Source organism: Aulonocara stuartgranti (assembly GCF_965226115.1).
Source record: "Aulonocara stuartgranti genome assembly, chromosome: 3".
Classification (NCBI taxonomy): domain Eukaryota; kingdom Metazoa; phylum Chordata; class Actinopteri; order Cichliformes; family Cichlidae; genus Aulonocara; species Aulonocara stuartgranti.
This window is the reverse complement of record NC_138941.1, coordinates 63746040-63768631: the sequence shown is the minus strand read 5'-3', so window position 1 is coordinate 63768631 and position 22592 is coordinate 63746040. Positions and strand designations below refer to the sequence as shown.

General features: G+C 41.6%; 2 protein-coding genes and 1 long non-coding RNA gene across 7 annotated transcripts in view; 1 reads left to right on the top strand and 2 right to left on the bottom strand.

Annotated features, from left to right (window-relative positions):
* LOC309695013 (Fc receptor-like protein 1) overlaps positions 1–22592 on the bottom strand; it is a 36219-nt gene that overhangs the window by 4495 nt on the left and 9132 nt on the right. For 3 of the 4 annotated variants that reach the window (XM_082515375.1, XM_082515372.1, XM_082515374.1), the window contains exons 1-4: positions 3682–3982; positions 860–3191; positions 606–641; positions 31–294 (exon numbers count right to left, since the gene is read on the bottom strand). In XM_082515375.1, coding sequence (XP_082371501.1) covers positions 31–294; positions 606–641; positions 860–890 — 331 coding nt within the window. In that variant the 5' untranslated portion in view covers positions 891–3191; positions 3682–3982. Of the gene's footprint in view, positions 1–30; positions 295–605; positions 642–859; positions 3192–3681; positions 3983–22592 lie in introns of those variants that run through there. The other variant, XM_082515373.1, reaches the window with a different exon arrangement.
* On the bottom strand, positions 4927–11189 carry LOC309695038 (low affinity immunoglobulin gamma Fc region receptor III-like). Of its 2 annotated transcripts, none has more exons than XM_082515403.1 (6): positions 11110–11189; positions 10864–10899; positions 10288–10551; positions 9963–10208; positions 9747–9887; positions 4927–6231 (listed from the first exon to the last, which is right to left on the bottom strand). In XM_082515403.1, exons 1-6 carry the CDS (start codon positions 11138–11140, stop codon positions 6146–6148), a joined length of 804 nt encoding a protein of 267 aa, XP_082371529.1. In that variant the 5' UTR covers positions 11141–11189; the 3' UTR covers positions 4927–6145. The 2 variants fall into 2 exon arrangements, with proteins under 2 accessions (XP_082371529.1, XP_082371528.1); XM_082515402.1 differs by lacking the exon at positions 4927–6231 and adding an exon at positions 8445–9662.
* Positions 17706–20719, top strand: LOC309696825. The gene is made up of 3 exons (XR_014273669.1): positions 17706–17749; positions 18603–18944; positions 20424–20719. It is a non-coding gene; the product is annotated as an uncharacterized lncRNA (long non-coding RNA).

Sequence of the window (22592 nt, the reverse complement as noted above, 5' to 3'; positions counted from 1 at the left end):
ATCAACACTAACTCCACACACTCAGCTTACCAGTGACTGTCAGCTTAACCATGTTACTGATGGGACCCTCTCTGGACTCACACCAGTAAACTCCACTGTCCAGTGGGTCGATGTAGCTGATGTTACAGGAAGAACCAGCTGATCTTCCCCACTCATCTCCACACTCAGCTCCGGTGTCTCTGCTTGTGTTTCTCCTCAGAGTCCATCCAGCAGAGCTGTCGTCCTCCTCACAGCTCAGAGACACAAAGTCTCCTTTAAAGACCTGAGAGCTGCTGGGACTCACAGTCAGACGAGCTGTGAGGAAGATGCATATTAAGTACAAGCCAGCACTGAGGTCCAAAGCAGACCTGCTGTGGGGAACTTTGTGAGCTCAGTCAAAGCTGATCAGTTTTTTTTTAATGTGAACCTCCAAGAAAGTTAGAACAGTTTCTTCAGGTGAACATACTTCCTTTATGCTTTTGGTAGCATCGATGAACTTTCAGCAGGCTCCTGGATAGCTTAGTGCAATAACTATAATATCATGCCACAATATAAAAAATGCTCAGAGCTTCTATTACGGTGTAGCTGATATCAGGTTTAAACTGTGACAGGAAAAGGTTACTGACCTTGGTTTGTTGTGCAGATCAGCAGTGAGGTTGAAACTAAAGAGAAATAACAGGTTAGTTTAAAGCTTCACATTCAGGAAAAAAGCAGCAACGCCATCAGTCTGGTCGATCTACAGACTGAAGAAGCAGAAAACAGGAAGTGGTTTTTTTTTTCTCTTTTTGTCTTCACAAACTGGATGTTTGTGAAGCAACACAGTGAGAGTCTTTTCTTTTTAATCCTTTTCAGAAACCAAAAAACATCACAGCATACTTACAGAGCAGCCAAAGTGAAGAAACTTTCTCCATCTGCAGGTGCTACTGAACTTTGATCGGTCCACACTAGCATCAAGCGAGACCCTCCTCCTCCTTCCTCTCTTACAGGGAGGTAGTTCTGTAGTTTCCACCTCTCATCATTATGAGAAAAAAAGTTTATATGGCTGAAACATGTCAGTAAACACATTTTTTAAAATTAGGTCATGAGCAAAAAACAACAAAGAAGGACGTAAAAAATAAAATCTAGGAACCAACAGACACCGAAAATCTTGTTCCACAGCTTTACTCCTCCTAAACCTCAGTTTTTCCTTCAGCTACAGCCAGATCCATACTTCTCTGTGCCTCTGCAGCTCCACAGACTAACCAAGCCTGCCAGCATACAAAATGGAATTGGAAAAAATGTCTAACAACCAATGGGGAGAGAAGTTCAGCTTAACATCCATCAGCCACACTACAATGCTCATGAGAAGTCACGTCATCCTTTTACAATTACCAGACTCACCACCAGATGGCGCTCAAACACGACGAATTAGATCACTGCTGTTCAGGACGTCGGTCTGCAGTCTGACCTTCAAATTAACCTGTGTACTCCATCACACAACCACACACTAATGGGCAAAGCCATGTTAAACACAGGAGAAACAACTAAACTCTGAACAAAGAACAGGAGGACACAATACTGTTTAAAGTTACGCTCATGTGACACATACAAGTTTAACAGCTCTGGTTCTGAGTCAGCCCAGGATATGAATCTGGTCAGTCAGCTGGACGCAGTGATTGAATGAAGGCTGAGTAACAGAGTTTCCACAGTATGACAGAGACTTTCTGTGACCTGCACTGGTTGAGCCATTAAAAAATGTTTATGTTATGTCTGTAAATCACGTTTTCTTTTATTCCAAATGCTTCAAATTTGAACATGACTTTAAATGTAACAACTCAGTTTCTATGGATTTGACTGTGGATCTGACAGAGATAAAGATCGACCCTGATTTTGAATCGAGTTGGAATAAAGTTGAACAAGTTGGTTCCCACTTGAAAAATTCTTATTCTGTCAGTGATTTACCTTCATGGTGAAGTTGAAAATGTAATAACTGCATTTAGTTGCCTTGTATTTGTGACATGTGCAATGACAATAAAGTTGAATTCTATTCTAAAGGTCAAAAGGTCACACATACACACCTTTGTTGGATTAACTTCTTAGAAAATATTTTATCTCATCAAGTTGTAAAGTGTTAAGTGACAAATACAGCACATAGTGTTTGTACCATTATTAACAAAGAGGAAAAAAAACACATGAGCCACATTAGCTGTTTTTGCAGCAGCTCAAATGTGTCTACAAAACATTCGTTTTTAAAAGAAATATTTATTTATTTTAATAAAAAAAATGCATTTTAGCTGTGTTGCAGTTATATTATGTTTTTCACTGTATTCATTTACTCTTCGGGGACTGTACCATCAACTCAAACTGTAACAGTAACAACAGACTCAAGAATCAGGTGACATTTCAGTGCAGCTCGTTTCTAGCTTCATCGCTCTGCAGGAGATCCTCATGGGTTTGTTTGTCTGCTGGTCTTTGTGTTAGAAACAACAGACGACATTAAACATTAAACAGTAAACTGGTTCTTATGTAACGCTTTTCTACACAACTTGCCTCATTCAAACATTCACACCAGCACTTTTTCTGTGTAAGAGCTTTCTGTCTAACATTTAGACTCCAATGACTGCATCTGAGAGCAACTTGGGCTAAGTATCTTCCCTGAAAATATTTAGGATGCAGACTGGAGCAGACAGGGATCAAACCACACCAACCCTCCCATTACTAGGGAACCTGCTCTACCCCCACAGCTACAACCACCCCAATCATTAAAATCAATGCAGTTGCTACAATCACTGTAATCACTATGGCTGCTATCTGTCCAACACGCCACTTTTCTCTCTCCATGTTCCCTCCAACATCCCTGTTTTCTCTCTCAGTGTTTCCTCCACCCGAGGTATCTTTAGTAGTCTGTTCCACCCTGACACTGATGGAGCTCCGCTTGTTTCTTGTTCTCCTCGTTCCGACAAAACAGTCATATCTGCCCGCATCATTGAAGGTGACTTCCTTCAGAATCACTGAAACGTCTCCATTCTTCATCTCCGGGTCTCTCAGCTTCACCCGGCCTTTGTAAGACAGATGCTGATATTTTTCATAGGAGCGCTGCTCTCTGTAGTACCACACGTAGTCTGTCAGCTCAGGTCTGCTCCACTCCAGCAGCTCGATGGGAGCATCTGTAAAACCCCAACACTGGAGAGTGGCGTCCTCTCCCTGCTTCACTGTGATCACCTCATCCGGATCTAAACCACAACAGAAGAACAGTCATTAGTGCTTCAGCTCAAAGAAAACTACAGGGAAAAACCCAAAAAGGTCAAAGTGTTTCATATGTGATGAGTGGACACACAGACACCTACCGCAGGTTGCACTCGTTACCTGCATGTTTAAATTCATTTTTCATTCATGTTCATTTATCGTGTTTGACGAATGTTTTCGTAAACTTTGAGAAAGTTTAAGAAAGTTCACGAAAACACGCAGATCTGCTGAATTTCGTAAACTTTGCTGAAGCATTTCGTAAATATTTCAGCAAAGTTTACGAAAACAGTCGTTCCTCACCGATGATGATGATGACCTGGCAGGTCTGTTACCGACAGCTAATATCTGCGTCCACACATGAAGCGAGCAGAACAGAAGCCGAAAGTGGACCGCATCCTCCAAATGCAAGGATGGCGCAAAAATAAATAATAATAAAAAAAAACACACGCATATATCAACCAGTTCCTATTTGTTTACCTTTTGATAGTGAAGTCCAAATCATCAAAAAGAAAAAGAAAACAGATATGAGCCACATTCCTGTAGTTTAAGTGATTCCAGCGCAATCGCTTAAAGAAAGTACGTATTGGTGCGTGCAGGATCCATATATCGCAATGTCGATACCAACTCTTGTACATATACGGATCAATGAGATCGACACTTTAGATGCGATGTCATCGAAGAGGAGACCCGACTGTGTGTGCAAGAACCGCTGCTTTCACAAGTCACAGAGCCGCTGCAGTTTGTTCCTCCGCCTCCTTTCTTTTGTTTGGATTGTTGTACTGTCACGTGACTCATGCAGTGTCGGGCAAACAAGTAGCGTCAAATATTACACTTTGGGAGTGAGAACGTGTTGGCCTGAAAACACGTGACGATGTGAAACTACACTCCAAGATGAGCCGAGTGCCTCTGACACCTGGGGACAGAAAGAGAGGAGGATCCGAAATCATGTAGCTAATGTACCATTGTCACACAGACGAGGACAAAACATCAAGAAAGCCCGTTATTGTCACTGTACAGGAATTAGATTGGTTGGAAAAAAACTTTGTAAAGATATCCTCTCCCTCCATCTATCTAAACTGCTAAGAATCCGACATATGCATCGTCTGCAGCAGTTTGAGGAAAGGAAGTGTCACAAAATTACAAACAAATAGCTGAACTACTTCATAAAGTCAGTATGTCCTCACAAGATGCACTCCCAGATGCCAAAGTTGTTTCAGTTATTAGTGAAGAACACAAAGCAGTCGGTTACAAAACGAAACTTCAAAGACGTGTCACATGATGACTCAAGTCTGACCTGTGCCTTGATAAGGAACCCGGAAAAACACCAACTCCCTGCCAAGATTCTGGGAATCCAGGAATCCAGCACACAGAGCAGAGATCTGGCAGTCGGTACTGGTTGCTTTATATTTAAATTAATTTTCATACAATGTGTCTGGTGTTGTTGTCTGAAGGTGATACTGACACCAATTTGCCACACGTAATCTTCTCAAAATTTACAACATAGTAGAGGCACTGTTATCTGCAGTGTAGTGGCAATTCCTTTTGTTTGATAAACTAAACATCCCACAATTAAAAATCTACAAACCACTGCTGCACTGAGATAATATTTTGTACGCAGGCAAAAGAAGTCCACTGTCCAAACTTGAAAGTTGCACTTTTTATAGTTTATTAATCCAGTTTGGCAATATCAAGATCCATTTTTTCTTACTTCCTGCTGCTTCTCCTGCTCTGGTAAAAAAAACCATAGGCCCACCCCAGTACGTGCTGGTTCTATACCAGTCTCTTTATTTATAGAAAAATGGCCCTACAGTTATTACTGACTGACTTAACAAGGTAAACACCAAAAAAAAAAACCAAAAAACCATTGAAACAAATATTAACCTGCAAATAAAACTTGTAAATAAACCCAAAATATAAGTAAACTAACAACAAACTTTAACTAATTTCAAAATAATAAAATTAAAGAACAAATAGCTCCAACAGTGCCAACATCGCTACTTCCAGACTTGGTTGTACTTTGCTTTCTTCTGCTTGTGTATTAATGTTTCAGAGATGCAACAACCATTTCCTGATGTGAAACAAAGAGCGGAACAGGACTGTGGTTATCTTTCATGAATGCTGCGGAAACAAGCCGACTCCTGAAAATGAACTGTGTCCACATGTCTTTGTTTCCATTCTGTCCCTGGAGAGTGACCCAGTTGTTCATTAACATGAACTCATGTTCACCACTTGCAGAAGTGAAAGTAATGCAAGCACAGCAAACATCTACTTAAGCAGCCGTTTGTCTTCATGTCAGTGTTTAAGACAATCAGGAATCTTAACCACCCACAGCACTGGATACAAATAAAAACAAGATGTGCAGGTCTATTCTTTACTTTTGTGATTTCTGTGTCAGCTGAGGTCTTTTGTTGCTATAAAACCAACGACTTGATCAGTTGTGTTTCTGTTGTTCTGTTGTTTTGAAATATTTGTATTTGTCTCCTTTTTGCTAAACAGCATCATACCAGCTAACCAGGCCCATGAAGTGGAGGTTAAATAAAGCTGTGATGTATAAAGCTGCTTTTCAGCTGGTTAACAAGAGAGTGGAGAAGAGATCTAACTTTGTATATAAATAAGACTGAGCACGCATCAGTACAACCCGTCTACTTCTTCCTTCTTCTCTCATTAGGGATCGCCACAGCAGATCATCTGCCTCCATCTGACCCCATCTCTACCATCCCCCTCTAACGTGCCAACACTGCTGATTTTCTTTGGTGAACAGAAATCCAAATACATTTCAGTTTTAAATGTCTAATGGGATGAAAAATGAAAATGAATTTCAGTAGAAATACCACAAGGAATTATCAACACTGATATAAGGCACAGTCATACATGAACAAATGAACAGTTAACAGTCTGTAGTTGATTAGACATTCATTTTCATCCAGTTGTCCAGTTCAAGTTAGCGGAGGGTGATAGAGTTGTGGCTGGAGCCTGTACAATTCCCCAGTTTCAGAGAGTCTTCAGGAGGCACATGTAGACTCTGCCCTGAAGCAGCAAACACACAGGAGAAAAACACAGTGGGTACATCTTAGTTTCACTACAAGGCTTTGAAAGGTCTGCAAACAAACGATGAATGAAGCTGAAATATAAATGTGCCAGCTTGGACTACTGATGGGACACCCAGCTGATTTCAAAGAGTCCTTGATGGTTAGTACCCACGTCTTTGGTGTGACAGGAATGACTCATTTAACCCACATGAGCCCATCACAACCGTTAACAACAGGCAAGTGAAACTGTGTGAACACCTCAGGCCTGTTAGGGACACGACCCTCTCAGTGATGTCACAGCTAAATGGAGAAGGCCCCATCAGTTACAGAAAGCATTGGCACTGTTCTTCCTCATTTTTAGATAAAGCTACGGACGGAATAAAAAAACTAAACACAACAATAGCCATCAACCTCCTGACGAATTTCTATTTTTCATATTTTGTGCCATTTTTGCAAATACAGCGAACCAAACACTAAGAATAAGATCGGAGCCATCAGCACAGCATCAATGAATAAATCATTAAGATGATACTCCAAGATGAGCTGACAGAGTGTCAGAAGGAGGATCCAAAATCATGTAATCTATCACTGACACACAGACAGAGGATAAAACATGAAGAAATCTTACTAGTGTCTAGAAAAAGGCCATTCCTAAAAGACAGCACAGAGGCCCTGAGCACCAGATCTATAGAAGCCAACACGACCCTGCAGGCTGTGTAAAGGTGTCACAAAGACTATCCAGCACATGAGATGCAAGCTAGGACAGCGTACAACCAAGTGGCTGGGAGATGGATCCCCAAAAATCCATCTGGGACGGATGATGTGAAATCTTTGCTTCTTTGGTGAATCTTACATGTGGAATCAACCTGAATACACAATCACTGCTTTGTGAAACAATTACATTTCACTGTGAAAACATTCACAATGAATAACAAACACAGCCATCCTGATCTTCACTCAGTGCAGTTACATTGCTCTGACATTTTCTCAGAAGCAGCTCGAATTCCTGTAAAATCCCCAAGAGAAGTGACATCATCTAAACTGTATGTCACAAGCCTAATGTTTTACTTTCTGTTTAACCACCTACTTCCTGCCCCCCCTCTGATTCGTGTGAAAGCTTAATGCTTCCTATAATCACTCCACTGTCTACAGCCTCCTGTCACAGATGAACACTCTCCAAGTCCTCCTAATTTTTCCGTCGGACACTGGCGCCACCGGGCCCTCTGACCACCACCAGTAGGCAATGGGTGAAGTGTCTTGCCCAAGGACACAACGACCGAGACTGTTCAAGCCAGGGCTCGAACCGGCAACCTTCTGATTATAAGACAAACTGCCAACTATTGAGCTACGATCCCCTTGGTGGCAAGACGGGTAGAGGGGACAGAGAGAGAAAGAGAAGAAGAGGATCTAAGACACCAAGATGGGCTGGTGATCTGAACCAGGTCAGAGACATATGGAGGAGACAGATGATGAATAGCCTTAAATGTGTACACGAGTATTTTGAAATTGATACAATATTTGACCAGGAGCCAATGAAGCTGCTGCAGGACAGTATTGATGTGGTGGATAGAAGGAGTCCTGGTGATGATACGAGCAGCAGTGTTCTGGACGCGTTAGAGCTTGTGGATGGATTTTTGAGTAAGACCAAAAAATAAGTGAATGACAGTAATCGATCCGGGAAGTAACACGGCTATGAACAAGAATGGCAGTGGCATGTGGAGTGAGAAAAGGACGGAGCTGATTAATGGTGCACAATTGAAAATATGCAGACCGAGTGGCATTATTAATGTGTGAATTGAAAGACAGAGTACTGTCGAGGATGACACCCAAACCTTTCACAGAGGAAGAAACGAAGGCGTGCACCGAGGACAGCATGAGTAGTTGTGACTAACAGGTGCCTACACCATAAATCATTAGAAACTGAAATCTATGCATGTGTTTTTAATGTTTGCTGCGACCTGATGGTCAGTTTTTAGTGCAAACTACAAACATTCTGATAGATGCATAGATCAAACACTGCAGTAATTAAAACCCGACAAGAGCAAAGGCCTCTGGATAGAGTCTTTGCAGTTTGCTGATGGCGTCAGTGAAGTCTTTCATGGCTGTTTCAGCATTTTCATCTGGTGCTACATAAACTACAGAAGGTCTGCACTGGATAATCAACAACACAATTATCTATCTACATCAGAGCAGTAAGTGCGCACACTGTCAGACATGTGCACCAGGATTTAATGTAGAAGCACAAACCACCTCTCTGCCACATTGTTTGGGAGCTCATTACTTAACCACACATCCATGAAAAACATGTAATGAGCAGCAGTGGATAACCTTGTGAGGGTTACAAACAGAACATCAAATCTCAAACAGTACACTTCATTTTGAAGATCTACAATCTACAGTGTGAAAAACCATCAGAATGAACATTTAAAAGGTAAGTAAACAAATTTGATGTCGAGGACACAAACCCCAAAAGGCACTGAAGAAACAGTAAGACACAACAAGCGAAAAAGGAAGACTGAAGCTATAAGTACACAAAGGCTAATAAGGGTAATCACATCAGAATGAAATAAAAGATGTGAAATCAAATACAAGAAACAAAAGGGTATCAAAGTAAAACAGGAAGCAATGTAAGAAGGGAACAAAAAGACCAAGATTAGCATTAAAATACAGGAGAATATAGAGGAGACAGAATAAACTGGAACTCAAAGAATTAAAGATAAACTACCAACAGAAACTTCATTTCACTTCAGAAAAGGTAACAAAAACCTGAGATTATAATCATAAAGAAACCAACTAAGAAAAGGTCTGAACAGAATCGTGGATTGTAATTTAATTTAAGTTTGTAGCACACAACACCAGGTTCAGTTTTAACTGCCTGTCTCACTGATATAAACTGAGCCAGAGTTTCTAAATGCCCATCCTGCAGTCAGTGTGTGTTTGCAGATGAAAGGTAGCAGTGGGCGGTGTTCTTGCAGGACCACCAGTCTTTTAGCCTGTGGTTAACAGATGTTCACAGCACTGTAGTCGTTCAGTTTCCTGTTTAACAGGAACATGTGAGCAGACTGCAGAGGTGCAGGTGTTTCACACACCGTCACATGTTTTATTACACAACGTTTGAATCTTTTGACAGGAGAATGATTACATGTAAGTGCTTTAAATCCATTAAACTTCCATTACTACCGTTCAGTCTTTGACTGGTCCATGTTTTCTTCATGTATTTATTTATTCATTAAAGCATAATATTCCAGTTTAAATATGCGGTGTTGCACATTGTTCAATCACAGAGATGTGACGACCACAATCTGACAGATTAAACAGGAACTCAGAAGTGATGCTCAGTGATCACGCCAACAATGTCATCACAGTCTTCAGCCAGTCTCTCCCTAGCTTGGGTGGGTGGTGCTGTTACCACAGGGATAAGGTCACTTCCTGTCACATGTGTAATCAGAGATTTGTATAAAGAGTCAAAAGGAACTGAGCTTGATAAATAACTGAAGAGACTAAGAGTGTTACCTGTGGCTCTCCATCGATATAAAGATACCATGAGCAGAGTGGAGATGAAGTATGGACAGAACACCACCAGGTGGAGGGAAACTCTGGACACAAGGTGGTGGGAGGAGGGTTCATGGGCAAGGGTTGTGTTTGTAGGTTTGCCTGCAGAGAGAATCTCACATGTTCAGGTGAATATGTGGATGAAAAAAGAGGTGAAATCAGAGTGAAGCTCCTCACCTGTGACAGTGATCCAGCTGGATGGAGACTCTCCATGACCGCTGATGTCACACTTGTAGAGGCCTTCATCAGACCTGGAAACATGCTGGATGGTCATGTGACCTGTAGGCTGCTTCCTGATGAGGGAGCCATCTTTATAGAAAGCAGCTGGGAGGTTGGAGGGAGGGGTCTTTGTTTTACAGAGCAGAGTGACGTCATCTCCCTCCATCACAGGGAGGACAGGACTCTGCAGGATCACTGATCCACCTCAACACAGAGACAAACTACAGCATTTCATCCATTTACACACAGCTTCATCAACACTAACTCCACACACTCAGCTTACCAGTGACTGTCAGGTTAACCATGTTACTGATGGGACCCTCTCTGGACTCACACCAGTAAACTCCACTGTCCAGTGGGTCGATGTAACTGATGTCACAGGAAGAACCAGCTGATCTTCCCCACTCATCTCCACACTCAGCTCCGGTGTCTCTGCTTGTGTTTCTCCTCAGAGTCCATCCAGCAGAGCTGTCGTCCTCCTCACAGCTCAGAGACACAAAGGCTCCTTTAAAGACCTGAGAGCTGCTGGGACTCACAGTCAGACGAGCTGTGAGGAAGATGCATATTAAGTACAAGCCAGCACTGAGGTCCAAAGCAGACCTGCTGTGGTGAACTTTGTGAGCTCAGTCAAAGCTGATCAGTTTTTTTTTTAATGTGAACCTCCAAGAAAGTTAGAAACGTTTCTTCAGGTGAACATACTTCCTTTATGCTTTTGGTAGCATCAATGAACTTTCAGCAGGCTCCTGGATAGCTTAGCGCAATAACTATGATATCATGCCACAATATAAAAAATGCTCAGAGCTTCTATTACGGTGTAGCTGATATCAGGTTTAAACTGTGACAGGAGAAGGTTACTGACCTTGGTTTGTTGTGCAGATCAGCAGTGAGGTTGAAACTAAAGAGAAATAACAGGTTAGTTTAAAGCTTCACATTCAGGAAAAAAGCAGCAACGCCATCAGTCTGGTCGATCTACAGACTGAAGAAGCAGAAAACAGGAAGTGGTTTTCTCTCTTTTTGTCTTCACAAACTGGATGTTTGTGAAGCAACACAGTGAGAGTCCTTTCTAATCCTTTTCAGAAACCAAAACACATCACAGCATACTTACAGAGCAGCCAAAGTGAAGAAACTTTCTCCATCTGTAGGTGCTACTGAACTTTGATCGGTCCACACTAGCATCAAGCGAGACCCTCCTCCTCCTTCCTCTCTTACAGGGTGGTAGTTCTGTAGTTTCCACCTCTCATCATTAAGAGAAAAAGTTTTCTTTGGCTGAAACATGTCAGTAAACATATTTTTTAGATTAGGTCATGAGCAAAATGAATGAATAAAATCTAGAAACCAACAGACACTGAAAATCTTGTTCCACAGCTTTATTAAACTCCTCCCAAACCTCAGTTTTTCCTTCAGCCTCAGCCAGATCCATACTTCTCTGTGCCTCTGCAGCTCCACAGACTAACCAAGCCTGACAGAAGTCCTCATTCAGTTTGAAGATGCCCTTCACCTCCAGTCTACACCATCTGGGTCAGGGATTATCGCCACGTGCAGGTACCCTCCGACCAACTAGAGGACCACGCCTCTCTCACTAAAGGAGATAAGAACTGAAGATCTCACAGATTAGGTCCTTTGAAATATATTCTCGTCCCTTTTACCTTTGGACATGTCAGGCCTGTCACCTGCAGCTCTGCTCTGCTCCTCAATCGGGGGGAAAAAAAGGTCTAAAGACAGATGAGGAGAAAAGGTCAGCTTAACATCCATCAGCCACACTACAATGCTCATGAGAAGTCACGTCATCCTTTTACAATTACCAAACTCACCACCAGATGGCGCTCAAACACGACGAATTAGATCACTGCTGTTCAGGATGTCGGCCTGCAGTCTGACCTTCAAAAAACCTGTGTACTCCATCACACAACCACACACTACAGTGGGCAAAGCCATGTTAAACACAGGAGAAACAACTAAACTCTGAACAAAGAACAGGAGGACACAATACTGTTTAAAGTTACGCTCATGTGACACATACAAGTTTAACAGCTCTGCTTCTGAGTGAGCCCAGGATATGAATCTTGTCAGTCAGCTAGGATGCAGTGATTGAATGAAGGCTGCTGAGTAACAGAGTTTCCACAGTGTGACAGGGACTTTCTGTGACCTGCACTGGTTGAGCCATTAAAAAATGTTTATGTCATGTCTGTAAATCATGTTTTCTTTTATTCCAAATGCTTCAAATTTGAACGTGACTTTAAATGTAACAACTCAGTTTCTATGGATTTGACTGTGGATCTGACAGAGATAAAGATCGACCCTGATTTTGAATCGAGTTGGAATAAAGTTGAACAAAAATTCTTATTCTGTCAGTGATTTACCTTCATGGTGAAGTTGAAAATGTAATAACTGCATTCAGTTGCCTTGTATTTGTGACATGTGCAATGACAATAAAGTTGGATTCTATTCTAAAGGTCAAAAGGTCACACATACACACCTTTGTTGGATTTGAAGAATCATCTATTGAGTATTTTTCTGAGTATTTGTATAGAGTTTGAAATTCTAGTTTTAACCCCACTTTTATGTCATAAAAACAGTTAACAACAACAGGCCAGTCTATAATAAGGAAACTGTCATTTCACCTCCCTCTTTCCTATGAAAGCCACAGGCCATTGTAGTACCACATGGCATGACCTGAACTCTGAATGTGTCATAACACGTGTAAACACCAAAAACCACCCTCACCAGTCTGATGACCAAACAGAGAAAACTCTACAACTTGTTGTCTCTCTCCTCTTCTGTATATTTTGTACACTAATGACTGTCGCAGTACACAGGCCAACAGGCATTTCATTAAGTATGCAGATGACACAGTGATTGAAAACCTCCTTCACGGTGAAGAGGATTCCCATGGACCTGTTGTGGATGAGTTTGTTTCGTCATGTGAAGACATCCCCCCATCCTGCTCTAACTGTGTTATAAGTTATAAGTATTTGGGGGTTGTTCTTGATAAGTTTCTGTCCTTTGAGCCACATCTTGCTGCTACAGTTAAAAAGGCTCAGGTTATTTGAGGAGGTTGAGAGGTTTTAATGTTTCATCTGAAATGACTCTTTTTTTATAAAAGTTTTATTGAATCTGTTTTAACCTTCTGTATCATTGCCTGATATGATAATATGTCCTTGAATAATAAGACCAGACTCAGCAACCTGGTTAAAGTGGCTGGTCAGATTTCAGGGAGGTCTCAGGTCCAGCTTGTGGACTTTTATAACAGGCAGGTGCTGAGGAAGGCCACCTCTGTCCTGTTGTGTTCAGATCATCCTCTCTCTAATGATTTTCAACTGCTTCCATCAGGTCGTCGTTACAAAGTGCCTGCAGTGAAGATAAAGAGACATAGATTGTCTTTTGTACCTACTTCTATTATCATGGTTAATAACACTAACCATAAGTGCTGTTGCCACTGCACGTTGCACTTTTTTTTTGATGATAAAATTTAGGTTGTTTTCTCAGGCTTATATTATTTTTGTGTGTGTATGTGATGTATTTGTTTGCCTTCGTCAAAGGAGCTTGCAAAGAAAAGCGTCTGGACTTCTTTAAGTTACTTGAAGACGTTTCACCTCTCATCCGAGAAGCTTCTTCAGTTCTAAGGTCAAATGGTGGAGAGTCCCAGATATAAACCTAGTGGGAGGGACCCCCCACAGAGGGTCAAAAGGACCCCCTGATGATCCTCTAATCGCCTGAGCTAAGGTGTGAAACTGGGCGTGGGTCCCAATCAGCCAGAGTTTCGGGTGAGTTCATTGTGAAACCTGGCCCCACCTTATCATGCGAATTCCTGAGATCAGATGGCCCAGGATGTGAGTGGGCGTTAAGGCGTCTGGGAAGGGATCTCAAAACTGGATTATAGATGGCAGAGAGAAATTAAGGTTTCCTTGACTTCTTTGACTTGACTTGATACCAGCTAACCAGGCCTGTGAAAGTGGACAGTTAAATAAAGCTGTGATGTACTCTCCACCAGGGACTCTCCACCATTTGACCTTAGAACTGAAGAAGCTTCTCGGATGAGAGGTGAAACGTCTTCAAGCAACTTAAAGAAGTCTTGATGCTTTTCTTTGCAAGCTCCTTTGACTACGATGACCTGGGTGACTGAGAACCTTCACAGACATATTTGTTTGCCTGTTTGTTTGTTTGTTTGTTTGTTTTTTATATTTCTGTATGGACATACTGCAAATCAATTTCCTGTTAGGGACAATAAAGTTACCATTGACATTGCCGTTGACATGAAACCCACATTTCCTGATGTGAACAAAGAGTGGAACAGGATTTCGGTTATTTAACATGCCGACTCCCTCGCCTAAATGAACTGTCTCCACATGTCTCTTTTCCCAGTCTGTCCCAGGAGAGTGTCCCAGTTGTTTATTGACATGAACTCATATTTGTTAGGTTTATAGCATAAACCTATTCGCTGGAACGTTGAAGACAATATAATTACACAGCAAAGCAAGACACGAAGTAGGCAAGTTCTTCATGTTACTCGTGCACGGGAGAGACTGGACAGAGCGCCGTCCCTTCGCTTGACCCCAGTTGCTCTCGTCCGTTCTCCCATACCACTGTCCTTTTATTGAGGTTACATGAATTTGCATAGGTTCATTAACATATGACGTCTACATACACACAAAGAGTACCTTGCCTGTGTGTGTGTGTGTGTGTGTGTGTGTGTGGGGGGGGGTACTGCTGATCAAAGGGTCATATAACATCCTTGGTCAGGAAGAGGGTAGACTAGACCCCCCCCCCCCCCCCTCCCCCCGGTGAGGAAGTCCAGCAGTTCATCTAAACAGAAAAGCACTTAGACTAGAACAAACGGTACGGTAATCCTACCATAAAACAATAATACAAGATGCGAACTTTTCCCATGCCCCCAAGATGCAGGTGTGCATTCCAGGAATGCACACCAAGCCTCTGTAGCCTGTTAAAGATCACACAACTTATCACTACACAATTAATTATACACCTCTTAGGATGAGACATTCTTTCAATCTACAAATGATTATATACTTCTAAGCATATATGAGTAAATGTTTCTAAGCATAAATGACAATCAACAATACTAAACCTATCAATATTATACACAACTGGTCCCATTTCACAGTAGGGCAACTTGCATGTGAGAAATTAAGGTTTCCTTGTCTTCTTTGACTTGACTTGATACCAGCTAACCAGGCCTGTGAAAGTGGACAGTTAAATAAAGCTGTGATGTATAAAGGTGAATTCGAGTTGGTTAACCTTCTGCTCTGCTTATATTATTTTTGTGTGTGTATGTGATGTATTTGTTATTTGTTTGCCTGTTTGTTTGTTTGTTTTTTATATTTCTGTATGGACATACTGCAAATCAATTTCCCGTTAGGGACAATAAAGTTACCATTGACATTGCATTGACGTTGACATGAAACCCACATTTCCTGATGTGAACATAGAGTGGAACAGGATTTCAGTTATTTAACATGCCGACTCCCTCGCCTAAATGAACTGTGTCCACATGTCTCTTTTCCCAGTCTGTCCCAGCAGAGTGTCCCAGTTGTTTATTGACATAAACTCATATTATACACAACTGGTCCCATTTCACAGTAGGGCAACTTGCATGTGAGAAATTAAGGTTTCCTTGACTTTGACTTGACTTGATACCAGCTAACCAGGCCTGTGAAAGTGGACAGTTAAATAAAGCTGTGATGTATAAAGGTGAATTCGAGTTGGTTAACCTTCTGCTCTCATATTAGGGGTCATCACAGTAGCTCATCTGCCTCCTTCACTCAGTCTCTAACATCCTCCTCTATTGTGCCAACCCTGCTGATTTGCCTATTTTCTTTGGTAAACAGAAATTCAAATACGTCTGAGTATTAAACAGCTAGTGGGATGAAACATGAAAATACATTTCTGTAGAAATACCACACAGAATTGTGGTGAAATGAGTCAAACATGAACATCCCTCAAAACTGGGGCACAATTTTGTTTAACTGCAGCTTTAAAAAGAGTAAAGGGGTGAAAAGGTTCAGGAAGACCTTCAGCAGGCTCCATGGATCAATTATTGTATTGTTATTATTGTGTCACACTACAGTGAAGAATGAAAAAAGAACTGGGCACTTAGAAAGTTGTAGTTCACTTCAACAGCCTTCACTTATTAGGCAAATGTGAACCACAACACTCAAGAGACAGAAATCCTGCGAGCGTCGTGTCACAAAGGGCACCTAGCATGAAAATCAGCCAACGTTAAAAAAAGTTCCCACTGTGGTGAAATAGTGAGCAGCTGAAAGTAACTGTGACGGCAGAAGGTTTGTGTTGCTCAGAGGTGACATCAGAACTAAAGAGAAATGACACTCAGGTTTGAGTCGTAAAAAACATCAGAGGCAAAAAACTTCCACAGACACTGTTGGATCGGTCGGGCTGCAGATCGATGAAGAATAAACAAACAGTTCTGGTCTCACTTTGTGTTCGTGAGGAGGAACGTTGGGGTGATGAACCACGGGTGTGCTTGATGCTGATGCAGAACCGTGGAGAGCTAAAGGTGGAAGAGCCGAAGACAGAGAACAAAGGAGGAACACGAAGAAAGGAAAGTGATGAAAACGATTCTTCACCACAGTGAAGAAAAAAAAATCCCCAAACGTCTGTCAGACAGTTTCAGAGTCTTCATGAGGCACATGAATGAACCTCAAATACAAATGTGCCAGCTTTGACTACAGTTGTGAATGTTTCTGTGAATAACTTATCAATTTATGAGGAATCAAAAATGCTGTCAAAATTTGAGCGTTTAACCCCCTCTCCAATGCACTCTGAGGGCCTGTAACTTTGAAAAACCTGTGAACACAAATTCCAAAGAGTTCTTAATGGTTAGTACCCACATTTCTTTGGCGTGACAGGAATGATTCATTTTACCAACATGAGCTCATCACAATCGTTAACAACAGAGAAGTGAAACCGTGTGAACGCCCCTGCTCTCTTTCCTGCCTCGGCCCTGTTAGGGACACGACCATCTCAGTGATGCCACAGACAAACAGAGAAGCCACCATCAGTTGCAAAAACATCGGCACTGTTCTTAGTCATTTTAAGATAAAGCTACACACACAAAAACCACACACCACAAGATCCATCAACCTCCTCCTGAGGAATTTCTATTTTTCATATTTGTGCCACTTTTAAAAATACAGCAACAACACTAGGAATAAGACCTGAGCCATCAGGACAGCATCCATGAATAAATCAGGAAGACGATACTCCAAGATGAGCTGACGGAGTGACTCTGAAGATGAGACCGAACAGGAACATACAAAATCATGCAGTCTACCACTGACACACAGGCAGATGACAAAACATGAAGAAATCTTACTAGTGTCTAGAAAATGGCCATGTTAAAGCGCAGCACAGAGGCCCTGAGCACCAGATCTATAGAAGCCAACATGACCCTGAAGCCTTTTCTCAAATGCAGCTCGAATTCCTGTAAAAAGCCTGAGAGATGAGAGACATCATCTAAACTGTATGTCAGATTCCTAATGTTTTACAGTTTTTATATCATATCATGTTCATATCATGAGCATTAAATAAGTGTGATCTCACATTCTCTTAAACGCTACTTTCCTTTGAACCTCCCACACTTTGTCCCCCCCTCTGATTCGTGTGAAAGCCTAATGCTTCCTATCATCACGCCACCGTCTACAGCCACCTGTCACAGATGAACACTCTCCAAGTCCTCCTGTTTTTGGCTCTAATTCTTGGATCTGCAGGTGAGTGAAAGAGCATGTTTACATTGTTATTATTTAATGGTATTTCTGTGGAAAAGGGTTCATGTTTTTTAAATGGTAATGTTACATTTGTACATTTCAGTTGGTTACCAGTGGATCCACATGTTTCTGAGCTGCAGAGAAATGATGCTGTTAACATGATAATATGAGACAGTGACTCAGAGGAATGTGGGGATTTTTTAATTTTAGGCACACTGACTCTTTGATGTTGCCAAGGTTTTTAATTATTTATTTATTTCTACTTTAACTTTCCTTCACTAGAAAATGTTGTTATTTTAACCTGTGATCTACATTTTTATTTGAAGTTTAGTTTTTACAGTGTACTTAAAGCAACAGCTTGAAGTTAATATTGTTACAAAAGGCTTTTGTTTTCAATGTTTTACAGCATAGTCACAATGGATTCATTAAAGTGATTTCCTCTGTTACAGTGAGGCCCGTGACCTCAAACTATTTAAAGTATTTTTCTCGTCAATGCTTTGCTTAACTTCCCCGAAAAATAACAGCTGTGGGGGATTTCTTCCCTTTCTAGTCGGCCTACTGTTAATATAGATTCACTCTGTGGTCACAGCTACTGTTATCTGATTTGCATTTGGATTGCGCTCGCACTTTTTTTTTGCATTTGTGGGCAGATTTTTAAGATTTCTAAGCAAAGGCACACACAAGGTGTGTGTGTGTTTTCATTTTTCAGCTTTCAGTTGAAAAACTGGACTATGACAGTGTGCTGGTTGTAAGTAGCAAATATGAGCCTGTCCAGAATGATTGTAATGCACTAACCAACAACACTAATCCAGCTATAATTTGGGGTGTGCAGTATTTCTGGATTCTTTTCTTTTAGACGAGAAAGAAGTGGAGGTTGGAGAGGATGCAACTCTCGATTGTCAGGGTCCCCATGAAGGGAACATCTTACGGGTAGCATGGACCAAGAGTGACCTGAAAGCAGACGATTACGTCTGTTTCTTACGGGAAGATCGTCTTTACAAAACATACCAGCATGAGTCTTTCAAAGGTCGAGTGGAGCTGGAAGACCCAAACATGAAAAGTGGAAAAATGTCCATCATTCTTCACAACGTCACCGTTAATGACACTGGAACATATGAGTGCCACATCTCATATGAAACAGATCACAGCCAGAGATCTGAGATGAAGCAGGAAACCAAGCTGAAAGTTACACCTGCAGGTGAGTTGAAGCCTCGAGTGTGTCCTCTGTAACTGTTTGTCCGTCGATGAGCAAGACAAGCTGGTTAAATCAAGAGTAAGAATTCACTCTTCCTGCTTTCATCCATTTTATGAGTCATGTCCTGGCTTCAGGTATATACTCTTATGATTATACATTTATTGAACTGGTTTAAGGCAGCACGGTGGCATGGTTTATTAGTAAAATATCAACTTCCATAAATGCCAAGGTATGTGCATCTATCCACTTTCCTCCTGTTCTGCTACTACTGTGTGAAGCACAGCTAAGCAGACAGACAGCTCTTTGACCAGTGACAGGTGTGCTGGCTACTTTATTAAGACGGCCCTTCAAAATGTAAAGTAAAACTAACAGACATCAGGAAACATATACTTCAGTCTCAGGGTCGACGCACTTATGGTATCAATTTCAATATCCTACGTCACCTGACAGGATTTTTTTTTTCATTTGACCTCTGACCTTGAGGTTGATATCCCTGAGAGTTATACTTGTCTGAGATTTTTTTACTAGCTACAGCTATGGTATTGATTTTTAATTCCACTTCCTTCTCAAGTTATCACATTCACAAACCTGGGAGTCCACAACAATCCCTCATGAACATTTTACAGCTGAGTGATAAAAATTAAACAAGGTGCAATGAGACCTGAAGTTACATAGTAGCCTGTTTCTTAAAATTAACCTCTGTAAAAATCACAATTGTACTCAAAGTACCAGAAAGTAATAATTGAAAACATGTCAAAAGCTCAAAATACTCAGAGGCAGCATTTTCCACAAAGTCATAAATAACGATGGAGTTGGGTTCATTAATGACTCTTTAACCATCACAAGCGCACATGTGAGAAATATTTCCTGCTTCTGACTCTGCATAGCCGCTACTAGCTATCGCAATGCAACCCATGAACAGACAAAGCAATAGCGCCACCTGCTGGTGAGATTTAACCCAGCCCACTTCCACTCATCAAATTCGAGGTCAAGGTTAGGGTTGAGTTTATCCCAGGTGCCAGAAGGCTACAGACAGGTACACCCTGGACAGGTTGGACAGGTTGCCAGTCGGACAGAAAACCATCAATACCAGTTTAGACTCACCAGTTAACCTAACGTGTGGATGTTCTTCAACTGTGGGAGGAAGCTGTCAAGAACCTACGGCCCCAGCCGGCTGGCCACCACTGTGTTACCCTGAGTGGTTTTAAACAAGTGTTACACTGACAGTAATGACAGCGAGAGTGAAAGAGAGAAGCTGACAGTAAGCATCGTCAGAGCTTTCCAGTCACTTTGTGGCCACTCTGACAATCCGCCTGGCAACATTAAACCAGTTCAGGCCACAGTAGATAGATTTAGCTGATGGTTGAAAAGGTTTTCAGCGAGAATCAGGAAACAGGTCATGATTCACAGTGAAGCTGGTTCCTGTTCTGTTCTTCACTCATCACCTACCTAACACACCTGACACCTGTTTCTTTCCTGCAGTTCAAAGACAAGGAGCGAAGAAGGACGGATCTGTTGGACTTGTATCCAGTCTATCAGTTTCCAGCCTGCTTCTCATTGTTGCTGCTGTTGGATATTTGGTGTAAAGAAAACAGCAAAAGAGTCGGAACTTGGGCTGTGATCGGGCTGAACGACAGGTGAACTGATGGACAGAAATTCAATGAGTGTGAAACATGTCCAGAACTTTCCCTGAAAGTCTTTGCACTGGGACAGAGCAAAAAAAGAAAATCCACTGACTAAATGATAATGGTGATAGTATCTGGTGTGTTTGAGGATCAGACTAACAAGACAAAAACTCTTGCACATGAATATATTACCACTTCATAAAATAGTCACAACTTGTAATTTGAGCCATGTCCTTGAAGGCAACTGGAATATTTTGCACTTCTAAAGGGTGAAAAAATGCTGCTGTATTCATGTGAGACATCGACGAGAAGCTTGGCAGTATCACACATGGTGGCGCGACATTCATGACAAACATTTCAATCAGCCGGCAGCAGGTGGAAACATTCACAGAGGGGATGACCCGGCTCTTGGAAGAAAATTAAATAAGCTTATATTGAGCTCCAGACACATGACCTGGAGCGATCGTGGCTCAAGAGTTGGGAGTTCGCTTTGTAACCGGAAAGTTGCCGGTTCGAGCCTCAGCTTGGACAGTCTTGGTCGTTGTGTCCTTGGGCAAGACACTTCACCCGTTGCCTACTGGTGGTGGTCAGAGGGCGCCAGTGTCCGGCAGCCTCGCCTCTGTCAGTGTGCCTCAGGGTGGCTGTGGCTACAATGTAGCTGCCATCACCAGTGTGTGAATGTGTGTGTGAATGTCGGTGGATGACTGAATGTGTGAAGCGCTGTGGGGTCCTTAGGGACTAGTAAAGCACTATACAAATACAGGCCATTTACCATAACATGAGGGATTACTTAGTGTTCTGAGGCATCCCAGAGGAGGCAGAAGACGATCTAGAAGCTTTTCTACTTCAGCTCTGTCTGTTTATTGTCTTTTCTTTTTTCTTTCCGTCTTTTTTTTCTGACTGTCTGCTTTGATGATGTCATGCACTGTAATAATGTAACTAATGGATTCGAACTGATTAAATGTCCTGCATGTGAATACAGCAGGTTTCCTCAAAATAGATGTCATTGTGTGTGTGCGTGTGTGTGTGTTCCTGTCTAGCTATCTTTGTGAGGACCGAAATCTGCATTCTACTATACTTGTGAGAACCAACAGTCACTTGTGAGGACTCACCGGTCCTCACAAGTTTGAAGGCCTTTTTGAGGCTCAAAATGTGGTTTTAGTGTCAGGGTTACATTTAGGTTATGGTTAGGGTTAGGGTAAGGGGCTAGGGAAACCATTATGTCAATGAAGGTCCTTACTAAGATAGCTGAACGGGGTTGTGTGTGTGTGTGTGTGTGTGTGTGTGTGTGTGTGTGTGTGTTGCTGCCAAGTCAGTTATTAAAAGCTAACGAGAGTTTGATTAAATGTGCTGGTTTCAAGATTTACATTAATGTTTGGCACATATTTGCTTTTGTTTCGCCCCTCTCCTCCAGACTGCATTTGACCTCAAACAAACACTTGTTACACTCAACTGTCTCCAGTCTTTTCCACTGTCATCTTCTTCTGAGTTGTAGGTGCTGAATCATCCACACACGCTATTTTATCTTAATTTCTGCTGCAACGTTTAGATAGTAGGATCTAAATGTAGGATGAAAGCATGAATCCATCCTGCTTTGCACCAGTTCAGCCTGTGGTCAGAATCAGAATCAGAATCAGAAAGGGGTTTATTGCCAAATGTTGAGCAGGTTTACAACATTAGGAAATTGCTGCGGTGCTTCAGTGCAAACATAGTGTCATAAATAGCACTTAAATAGACATGAAAAAATAAAAGTAGGAATAAGAATTAAAAGTGCTACGTAGAAAGATATGTGCATGAGATATACATGAGATATATACATGAGAATAAGAATTAAAAGTGCTGCGTAGAAAGATATGTGCATGAGATATACATGAGATATATACATGAGAATAAGAATTAAAAGTGCTACGTAGAAAGATATGTGCATGAGATATACATGAGATATATACATGAGAATAAGAATAAAAAGTGCTGCGTAGAAAGATATATACATGAGTGCAGGTGGTGATCAGTGCCAATCATGGAA

Excerpts from the sequence above, each read along its gene's own strand:
- LOC309695038 (XM_082515402.1), bottom strand. The coding sequence starts at position 11,140 with ATGGAGAAAGTTTCTTCACTTTGGCTGCTCT. Across the intron at positions 9,888-9,962 it reads CAGCTGGATCACTGTCACAG|GCAAACCTACAAACACAACC; the intron begins GTGAGGAGCTTC and ends TTCTCTCTGCAG. Across the intron at positions 9,663-9,746 it reads ATATCGATGGAGAGCCACAG|GAAGTGACCTTATCCCTGTG; the intron begins GTAACACTCTTA and ends CACATGTGACAG.